The sequence below is a fragment of the Pinus tabuliformis genome, chromosome 6, assembly GCF_031772625.1.
Source record: "Pinus tabuliformis cultivar Carrire ecotype Pingquan chromosome 6, CPIR1, whole genome shotgun sequence".
NCBI lineage: Eukaryota > Viridiplantae > Streptophyta > Pinopsida > Pinales > Pinaceae > Pinus > Pinus tabuliformis.
The window spans coordinates 854905400-854916329 of NC_142292.1; the positions used below are offsets into that span (position 1 = coordinate 854905400).

The following is a 10930-nucleotide window of genomic DNA, read 5'->3' on the forward strand; positions in this document are numbered from 1 at the left end:
TTTACTTGAAAAAAAATAGATATTTTAAAAAATTATGGATTTAACTTGTTTAATTCGCAAAGGTCAAATAACAAAATTTTAAGTTTTGTTTAGACGTTAATTGCATTTAAAAACCCAAATTTAAGTAGCAAAAATTAGCACTCTGGCCCAAAATTGTATCGCCGCCCTCGTAAAAAAGGGAATGTTTGGTTTTTTTATATTTCTAGGTGAATGTCAAGGACACTTTTGTTTTTTATATTTTTTTTTCGAAGGTGGCAAAACCTATCAAACTCAGGTGTCAAACCAACAGTGAGGACAACCATCTCTGGCTGCTATTAGCGAATGTCGATTTAATAACTCGTTGGTGGTCCGTAAGGGAGCAGGCTCTCACTCCTGCCAGATGCCTCTGGGTCTTGGGCCGTTAAACTGTTTCCTTACATCCGAGGAAGACGAGCTCTTAGCCAAGCAGAAGCAGTTTTACGGCATACTCCAGGCCATTTTGTTTTTTTATATTTCTGGGTGAATACGAGGCACATTTAAATATTCCAAAATATTTGAGAAATATACTAATATCCATTAAAAATTCTCGAATATTTAAAAATCTGTCATCCACGTCCTAAAACGTTAGCATACGTAAGGATTGATTTTACAAGGATTTCCATATCAAAGAAACAAACGGAAAAACTCAGATGGCCGCATCGCAGAACTCTGAATTTTGCAGCTCCTCTGCCATCTCTTTCACCTGTATTGGAAGTTCGATGCCTCGATGTCCATTGTCAAATGCAAAGAAAGCATAGAATCCGAGCAGGGCTTCAGCTACAGCACCAAATAAAACATGCCGTATCCAAAGTAATCCTCCAAGAACTTACTCAGTGGTTTCGTTCCTTCACCCAATACTTTCGTATTTTGCAGCTCCTCTGCCTTGTCTTTTACCTGTGTTGGAAGTTAAATACCTTGATGCCTAAAGCAAAGATAAACGCAAAGAAAACTGAGAATCCGACTAGGGCTCCAGCTACTGCACCCAGGAAATCATGCCTGTAACCGAAGTAATCCTCCACGAACTTATTCAGTGGTTTCGTTCCCTCACCCAATACTTCCAGAGGGTATGTAACGTCCCCATATTGCGAGGCAATGAGGCCATAGATGGTCCAGGAAAGCGGGCATATCCAATAATACCATATCCACCACTTTGGGATTCGCTGCATCAATTCAGAAACCATTATGACAAGCTGATTATTAAGATGGATTAGTTATAGTAAATTAAGTTATACTATGAGCACTGAGTTCCTAATAAGCATGGAGGCATGGAGTTACTTAGAAAAACTTACATTCTATTCTGGCCTACTTATATGGGTACATAAAGTTTAGTATAAAGAAACAGGACAAAGTAGGTTACATACCGGTTTAGGAATGAAGAACCCTGAAAACAGATTGAAAAGGCAGTAGAAAGCTGAAGCTACTATTGAGGCAACTTGTTGGTTTGAAGTAATGGAGACCGTCATCATCCCATAATAGGTGAAGTACAGAAATGTGAAGTAGTTCAGGAAGAAGAACCAGCCAAACTTAGTAGTTGTCCACTCAAAATGGACCATACTGTAAACGATAAGAGTGTACATAACTGTCTGGACGAATATGTACGGAAGCTCAATCACTACCTGTTAAAAAAATGCATCGGAGATTGCATATGTAAATAGGAATCCAATCCGTCTACCTAATTACAGGAATGAAAAATTGACAAAAATCGTAGTAATGGAAGGAGAATCATATAGTTGCCAGAATCCAGCGTGATGATGTTAACACTGTGGAGGCGAGGTAGGACCTTTCAAGACCTTCACAAACCCAACCAAGACCTCAGACCCGGAATTGTTTCATCCACAATACCGGAGAGTACCCTTATCATCTAGAAACATCGTGCTATCCTGATACGAGCTATCGGGAAGATGTTGGCATATTAACCCAAGGATATGGACCCCATAGATTGATTTTGAATTGACAATGATATAAAACCGATATTCTGCGTTATTCGCCAAGCTTTTGAACATAAAGAGTTTGAATGTCGACAGTAAGGGTCGAGAATAAAATAAAACAGTGATATAGGACTAACCTGAGCCAGAGCATATGGCAAAGCAGAGTATAGTCCTGCAGCCCTTTCTCTGTAGAACACAGTTCTCTCTACTGCAACCACAGGCTGTACAGTTGAACAGTTGCTAAGCCCTAAGAATGTAACCGCTCCATAGAAGGCCCCTCCAACAATAAAAAGATCATTGCTGTTGTCCCTGATATCATATATGTAGTCAAGCTCTTTCTTAGTAGCAGAGAAGATGAGTCCATACCATAGAAAATAAGAGAATCAAACATTTTTGTGGTTAGTCAATCCAAACAACAAAATGTTTTGAACAGTAACCTTTCTCAAATAGTTATATCTTAAGTACATACCGTTTTGTTCCAGCCTTCCAAAAGATTGTTCCAATGACCATAGCACAGATATATGTGAAGATGAATCTAACAGCGTTATAATCAGGACTTCGCCAGTAAGTCCACCATTGCTTCCAGAAGCACAAATTGAACTGTCCAAAGAATGATTGTGAGTACTGGGCTGCAAAGTAAAGATCCTTTGCTTCTGGACAGTGAGTGTTGAGCTCCTTCACCAATTCCTTGTTCCACCTTTATTGCCGGAAAAAGGATGATTGTTAGAATGCAAGTTTGAAGCCGATATCTTTTATGTTGTAGACTCCTTGTAATGCTAGCTATTATAAGCAGAAGGATTCTAGTGGGAAAATATTGATGAGTTTAATGCTTACTTATAAAGGGAAGAGTTCTTGTAATGCCGTGCAAAGTCTATCCCCAAACCATGTTCAGCAGCAGCAGATGTAACTTCCAACATCCATGTAGCTGGGTTGTATTTATCTTTGATCTTTGGCACCCCTGGAATAGCCTGCAGTTGTCATGACAGATAAAAAAAATTAACTCAGATTTATCCTTTAAATTAGCAGTGCTCTGTTCAAAATTGTTCCTTCACTATTGACTGCAAGAATCTGCCGAGTTTTTACCTCAAAGTATTCAACAACCTTGTGAGAATTCTGGCCTAGTGGCCCGAAGAAAATGACTTGCCCTCCATTTTTCATCAACAATAGCTGAACCCATCATGGTAAGACAGAAATCAACACCAATCTCTGAAACAAACGATACTGAGTTATCTTATAATCTAACCTTGGTTTACCTCATCAAAAGCTTCAAAGATGTCAATGCTAGGCTGATGAATGGTACAGACAACAGTCCTTCCAGTATTTACTGTATTACGAACAGTTCGCATCACAATTGCAGCTGCTCTAGCATCCAAACCAGATGTGGGTTCATCCATGAAAATTATAGAAGGATTTGCAACAAGCTCCACAGCTATTGTTAACCTTTTCCTTTGTTCAGTAGACAATCCAGATATACCAGGCAGGCCTACCAGTGCACCCCTTAAATTGACTAATTCCACTAGTTCCATGACCTCATCAACAAAGGCCTAAAAATTAGAATGTTTTGCAAGTTAGTAACATGACAATTTGATACCAGGTCAAAGAAAACACTATTGCAGGATAGACCAGAAAAAATGATAGTTGTAGACTTACAATTTTGGTTTCTTTGTCAACATCCTTTGGAAGTCGGAGAAATGCTGAATATAACAAGGATTCCCATACAGTGACCTGAGGAGAATGTATATCATTCTGTTCACAGTAACCTGAAATGCGAGCAAAGGTTTCTTGCTTCTTGGGAAATCCAGAGATTCGGATATTACCCTCAATGTATCCTCCGGTCTTTCTTCCAGCTAAGACATCCAAGAGAGTTGTCTTACCAGCGCCACTGACCCCCATCAATGCTGTAAGAACACCGGGCCTGAATGCACCAGTAACATCTTGGAGCAATTTTAGTCTACCTTCAGTCACTCCTTGTTCCCTCATTTCCTGTAGCAAAATTCAGAACTTGTCAGCAAAACCCTTCAAGCAACAGAAGCCACAAAATGTGGCAATAGCTGATTCACATAATAGACCAGTCTCAGGGTTCAAAATCCATACAGGGGGCATATCAATGAAGTAATTAACGTCTTCAAAAGACATGGCTAAGGATTCAAATGGAAGAATCATTCCTCGCTTGCAAGCAACTCCTTTTGCAGCCTCCAAACCCAATTGATTGGTGCTTTCAAAACTAGTTGAATGGTTGCTCGTTCTCCTGATCTGCATTTTAACTGTAACACCAAACAATGAAGGATTTGTTATAGCACTCAAAATCATGGAGTCCATGTTCCATCTCCTCCCCTTAATTGGTTCAAGAAACTCTGCACCAGAATAGGTTAACAGTTGCCTTACAAGTATTATTGTCATCTTCAGAAGACCCTCTTCTTGATCTTGATGGCTTTCTATTGTATCCTTGTGCTGTACCATTCTCCTGGTCTTGAATTTCTTCAAGAGATTCCTTGGAAATGACAGCTTGATGTTTCCCAAGAGCTATTGACAACGAATCCCACATTATTCATTTTTGACAAGATTTGGTTAAAGAAATATGAATGGAAAGAGAAGGGGATATATGTGTCTGCAGTGAAGAATCTCACGATTTAGATATGCAAGAGACAAGGTAAAAAGCACGTTGAAGAGTACTGAAAATCCCAACAAGGCACCAGCTCCTAGCCAATACCAATATGTCTGTGGAAAAATGCCACGACTCTCCAGCATGGAAACACCCAAATTTGTGGCTTTCTCTGCACTCTGAAGGCCAACACAGTTCCATGACACGAGTGACTTTGATAAGACTTGAAAAGCTTTTCATAATTAAAACATTTCCCCAAGGAAACTCTTGCTGGGTTATTCCCATCTATTCCACAATCTTTTGTGGAGTTCTTAATGCATTGAAAGGTTCAAGCCTTACCATGATCCATCTAGGGGCGAGCATCTCATTTACAGAAATTGCATTCTCTGCATACATCAAAGGGGAACACCAGTAGCCCCATATCCACCATTTTGGGATGTCCTCTGCGTCAGAAATCTATTGTCAATCTTACTGTAAACGTATACTTCACTGTTGAAAACCTAGAACCCTATCATATGATTAAAGTGACAAGTAAATTCCTTCTTGACTTGTTAAATAATATTTTCTAGATTCTAGTCTTGATTTCTCAGGACTATTATGTATTTGAGAGTGAGTTAGAAAGAAATTAAAATGCTAACCTCTAGGGATAATGAATCCGCCAAGCATGAAAATGAGAAGAAGCGATAAAAAGCCTCCAGTATTAGCTAATATCATTGTTCTGCAAATTCCTGCCATAAGACGGAACAGGGACATTGCCATCTGATTGACTAGGAAAAAGATAAGAAATTGCCGAAAGAACCTGCAGAGTAGATAGATTGAGGTCATCTAGAAGGAACAAATGCAATGAAGATATTAAGCTTTTATTACTAAGAATGGAGACAATCCTGATAAACGATAGAATCGTTGATGGTACCTGCTAGTTTCAGGGGCAAACCCAATGGTGTAGTAAGTTGTCACTACCCAAACTCCAGCCTCCAATAATGACATTGGAATTCGGAGTAGAAAAGTAGGAATAGTGAAAGCCCATGCCGGATAGAAGAGTAAATCCCGTTGCTTGAAAAACACAGGAAGCCTCATGATTGTCATGGCCAATTCTACAAATCCATTGAACACCATGGCGAGGAGGCTGAAAACAAGAGCTCCAAAGAATATATTTGCATCATTTTGGGTCTTGTGATTCATTTCAGTCTTCAAGAATACAGTGGATGCAAAAAGGGCTCCAACTGTAATCTGTAAAGTAAATAGTTCCTGTTAGATATCCTTTATCTTTGTAGTGCTGGTTCTCATCTAAGATTAATATTTTGAAATAAACTATGATATATCTAAAATCAGGCCAAATTCTAGACTGTGCAGTGTGAACTCACCTGTGTTATCTTGAAGATGTATATAATGTAATTCCGCTTGACTAGAAGCCATTCTTTTGCGAAGCAGGTCTTGAAGATCTCCATTTTGGGCATAGGGTTCCTATCGAACACCAAAGCTGCTCTGTGACCTCTCTTCCTATCATAGGGAACAGAGAGCTCATTTTCCAAATGCAAACCTGCTTGAAACTGCTTGAATCTTAATGCAAATTCCTTGACAGCTATGTAGCGATAAGGTTGCTTCTTGTCTTCCCAGTATTGCTCCTGATCATTCTTTGATGTAACCTGCAACCGTCAATGTTGGTGAGGAAATAGAAGTATAATATTCCAATTGAATTGAAAAGCCAAGTTGTTTTGAACTTTTTAAAGTCTGAAGTACCTCTTGTAAGAAATCTGCAGTGCCCTTTCTTTCAGGACATTTGAATCCACAGCTTTTGAAAAATTCCAGGATATTGGGCCTAGGTCCATGGTAGACAATCTGACCCTCTGATAAGAGAATTATGTCATCAAAGAGCTCAAATATCTCCGGTGCAGGCTGCAACAGGGACATGAGGATTGTGGCATCCATAAGATGGGTGAACTGATGCAGGCTTTTCACTATCTGATAGGTGGTAGAACTGTCCAGCCCTGTTGATATTTCATCCATGAAAAGAGTATTTGTAGGTCCAACGATCATCTCCCCTGTAAAATGGAAATTTTTATGAATTATAACAAAACTACTGATTTTAGTCATAGCAATGACATCTATACTTGGATTACACCTCTCTAGTTTGAGAAGAGGAATTTTCAATATGATTATCGACCATACCGGTTGTGACACGTTTCTTTTGCCCACCGGAGATTCCCCTCAGCATGTCATTGCCAACTATTCTATCTCCGCAAACATCTAAGCCTAGCATCTGTTTAGACACGTGGATTGTACAGCAATGAATTTTAGCATTTCATCTGCTACCTATAATATTTATTAAAGCTTTGAATTACAGCTAGGTTTGCCTCCAAATTCATTTACCTTGAGAATATAGTCGGTCTGAAGGCTACTCTTCACACCTTCCATTGCTGTTGCCTGCAAGAAGCAAGCAACCATACAATCAAAGAGCCAAATTGACATCATTATGCATAGTCATCCCTAACCTGCGCAACACATTAGAATCTGTCAAGCTTTTCTCTAAGCAAGCACGTGGCCCATAAACAACCGAGCTTACTTTCATGAATAGATCAACGTCTGCCTCTGGAAAAATCCCAGCTTCCTTTTCCCTTTTAGTGAGTTCGGTAAGCAGCTCTGCATCAAGAATATGCCAACAAACATATGATTCCATATACACTTTAAAGACTCCTTCAGAGTGTGATGCAGGGCACTAATTAACTAAACTAAGTGAAATGTAAATCTGGTGGTTTGATATTTGGTTAGATTGCCCACCGAATCTATGACCAACACCTTGACATCTGGTAGAGAAATCAAGTGTTTCTCTAACTGTCATTTCTGCGACGTGTAAGTCACGCTGGCTTATGTAAGCAGATGTTTTGAGAGGAACAAACTCGTCCAGTCTATGCCCGTTGTAAGTAATCTCTCCAGTCACCTGATCATTCAAGAATGGTTTAGTAAATACCGTTCTTTATTGCTGAAACACTAGATAGGATGCCACAATGCTGAGTCAGGATAGCAAAAGGCTTTAACCTTCGAGCCAGGGTCCAATTTTCCAGCCAAAGCTAGCAGCAATGTTGTCTTTCCAGACCCAGGGGGGCCCAACAACAAAGTCATTCTGCATTATCAGTGAAAGATTATGGTGTAAGCATTCATCAATGTTTCGGATAAGACCTTTCAGGGCCGTAGGCCCCCCTACTAGCTCAGGCCAGAAGACGATTCCAGGGAGATTTGAAATAAATTAACAGTAATTGCATAAAACTTCGGTACATTAGTGTGACTTGACTAAAAGCGAAGAGGACCAACCAATTTACCTAGATGGTTTGAGGATTCCACTTGCGTCTTTCAGAATTGTGAGATTTACTTTCTTTGTGAGTGACAGTCCAACCATGCCGATCAAGTATTCCACCAGGTTTCTAGCAGTATTCCATAGTGTAGGAAGGCCCCTGCTACCAACATAACACTCGGCATCGACTGTCAAGTGTTCAAATCGGACTTCTACAGTTGGAAGCTGGATACCAACTCTGAAAATTACAATGGCAAAACAATATTTATGTGAGTTCTGGATTGTGAATTGAAATTGGAATCTCGGAACAATTTTTCTGTGGGTGTGAAATACACAGACAAATTAGCTCACCTGTCAATACGATTCCTGAGCTTCTTCAAGAATTTCTCGTTATCTTCATCTGCCACATTAAAGATACGATCAATGAAGGCCTGCCTTTCCGTGAGGCTGAGCTTCCGAACGTCCACCTCTCTGTAGCCAACGCCCATCTTATTATGATTGTCCTCAAGTGTTTGCATGATACTGGTTCTCAACCTATCATAGGTTGGCAGCTTTTCCAGAGCTGCCCATCTGAGAGCTTCTTCGTCATCTTCAATTCCTTCTCTGCGTGATCTGGCGAACATATCTTCAACTCCCCAATTCGATCTGCTGTCATTCATACTCCTACTCATATTTCTGCTCATCTTCTTCCCAGAGTCCCGCACTCTCTCCACCCCATTCATGTTCAAATTCTCTAAAACTAGCAATGCAGATCCTCCTCCTGATATCTAAACTTGAATAGAGGAAACTTGAGAATCACAATTTGTACACCATCTCCTCCGAACTAGCATATTTGTAATTTGACATGCGACTCTAAAACACTGACATGAATATGTAGCAAAAGTTTGTCCCTCTCTGTATCTGGTGTATCTGTCGAAATTGAACGAGCATTTCTAGTTCAGTGGAACTATGTGAGACGACAAACATAGGAAAAGGAAATAGCGTGACCCTGATAAGGACATTCCAAACGAGACATATTGGGTGGCCTCATCTTCATCACGCGACGATGAACTCACAATCTTAATTCACTCTTACAAACACATCCAAAGGTCCAAATGCAACAATACTGAGAGCGAAAAATTCGCGGCTAATAAGGAAAAATATTAAAAACGAGACATATTGGGTGGCCTCATCTTCATCACACGACGATGGAACTATGTGAGACGACAAATATAGGAAAAGGAAATAGCGTGACCCTGGTAAGGACATTCCACAATAAACTTGAGAAAAATATTAAAAACGCGACATATTGGGTGGCCTCATCTTCATCACACGACGATGAACTCACAATCTTAATTCACTCTTACAAACACATCCAAAGGTCCAAATGCAATAATACTGAGAGCGAAAAATTCGCTACTAAAAACAATTATGTATCCATCTTTAATCCACTCTTACAAAGACATCTGAGAATCCAAATATCATGGTAGAGTGAAATTTTCGCTAACAATGACAACCATTAAAATACAACACAAGTATTCATCTATCTTTATTTTTTTCACACAAACACACCTAAAAATCCTAATACAACAAAAGGAGAACGAAAATTTCGCTGGTAATGAGAGTTATTAAATAACTCTTCTTTGCAATTTGAGAGAAAGTTTACTGCGATTACTCTTCAGAATCAACCACAGAATAAAATCATTAATCACAATCTCTGGTAATGAGAGTTATTAAATAACTCTTCTTTACAATTTGAAAGAAAGTTTACTGCGATCACTCTTCAGAATCAACCACAGAATAAAATCATTAAATCACTAATCATAATCAGAGATTTTAGAGTTATCATTAATTTCATTTTGATTTATTGGACTATTTCATTAAATAGTGGACTTGCTGAAACAGCAATGTTGTTCAACTCAGGTTAAAGGTCTTATATTATCTACGTTAAAATAACATAATGATTTTACTCGGGGTGTGTATATGTGTAAATTTAAGGACTATATTATAAAAAAAAATTCAGAATACAGGGATGTTATATTTATTCATATGCGGGTTCTTCCCTGCCTCTCTAGGATGCAGAAGGACCTTTACAGATTTTTTATCAGAAATAACAAAAGTAGCAAAAACCTGAGAGACTCTTTAGCAAAAAGCCTTGCCCACATCACAAGGTAAAAATATATGGAGAGATAAAGAAAACTATTCAAATTATTTCTTTATAGGCTTATTTAAGTGAAGTATGAGAACTTATTGAAAAAAATACATTTTTTTATATATTTTCAATTTATCTTATGTGGTTTGATGAGAAATTTAATTTTACATCTAAAACTAATTACACTTAGCATTTAATTAAAACTAATTAAAATTATAAAGAGATAAGTTAAAGTACAATTATAAAAAGTTGTATTCATCATCTTCTGTTTGGATTCTTACATGTGAGATGGGATAATGGGAGACATGGTCTATTCTAAAATGTGAAGTTTTATTTTGTAGGTTTAAATGTGAAGATTATGTTTTGATTCATATTTGATTTTTTAGGTTTAAAGGTTGAACTTGTTGTTCCATCTTCTTGGCGTAATTGCTTTGGTGGCTATCTTTCAAACCCATTCTCTAACTCTCTCCGCCTCTTGTCTTATGAAACTCTAAGAAGATTTACCTTATCACACTAGTTCATTTTTCAATGGTTCGTTTATTGGGATACAATTTTAGGTTTCTCCAAGCCCTACTCTTTTGTCTTTGGCATTAGCTATTGAATTATGATGATAGTTTATGAGGGTTCGGGCTAGGGAATATCATCCCTTTCCTCTTACTCGAGTGTCCTTGGGTAGTCTTGTTTGGTCTTTCCAGCTTTTGTTCCAATAACTTTTGGTTTAAGCTATCTGGGAGAGGGTCTCCAAATCTCATACAAAGATTTGATCAATTTCTTCTTTAGTTGGCATGCTTTTGTCTATTCTATATTTTATTGGCCATATTACCTGTAAAATCAGTTCTACAAGGGTTAATTTACATGGATTCAATGCATCTTCAAGAAATTTGAAGGACCTTATGATGGCAAGAGGAAACCCTCCAAGGTAACAACATATCTCTTCGTTCAATTTCCGTAAGTGTTTATGA

The 10930-nt window shown here is 38.5% G+C and overlaps 1 protein-coding gene across 1 annotated transcript; it reads right to left on the reverse strand.

The window, feature by feature from the left end:
• Positions 1-506: 506 nt before the first annotated feature.
• Positions 507-8729, reverse strand: LOC149261575 (ABC transporter G family member 35-like). Its single transcript, XM_089422376.1, has 23 exons — positions 8189-8729; positions 7866-8075; positions 7585-7669; positions 7327-7486; positions 7112-7188; positions 6919-6972; positions 6718-6808; positions 6289-6590; positions 5913-6194; positions 5462-5778; positions 5187-5347; positions 4888-4991; positions 4574-4727; positions 4332-4469; positions 4041-4210; positions 3597-3929; positions 3200-3490; positions 3030-3113; positions 2781-2914; positions 2416-2643; positions 2084-2255; positions 1380-1634; positions 507-1178 (listed from the first exon to the last, which is right to left on the reverse strand). The coding sequence occupies exons 1-23, from the start codon at positions 8557-8559 to the stop codon at positions 909-911; spliced, it is 4443 nt and encodes a 1480-aa protein (XP_089278502.1). The 5' UTR covers positions 8560-8729; the 3' UTR covers positions 507-908.
• Between the last annotated feature and the right edge of the window lie 2201 nt (positions 8730-10930).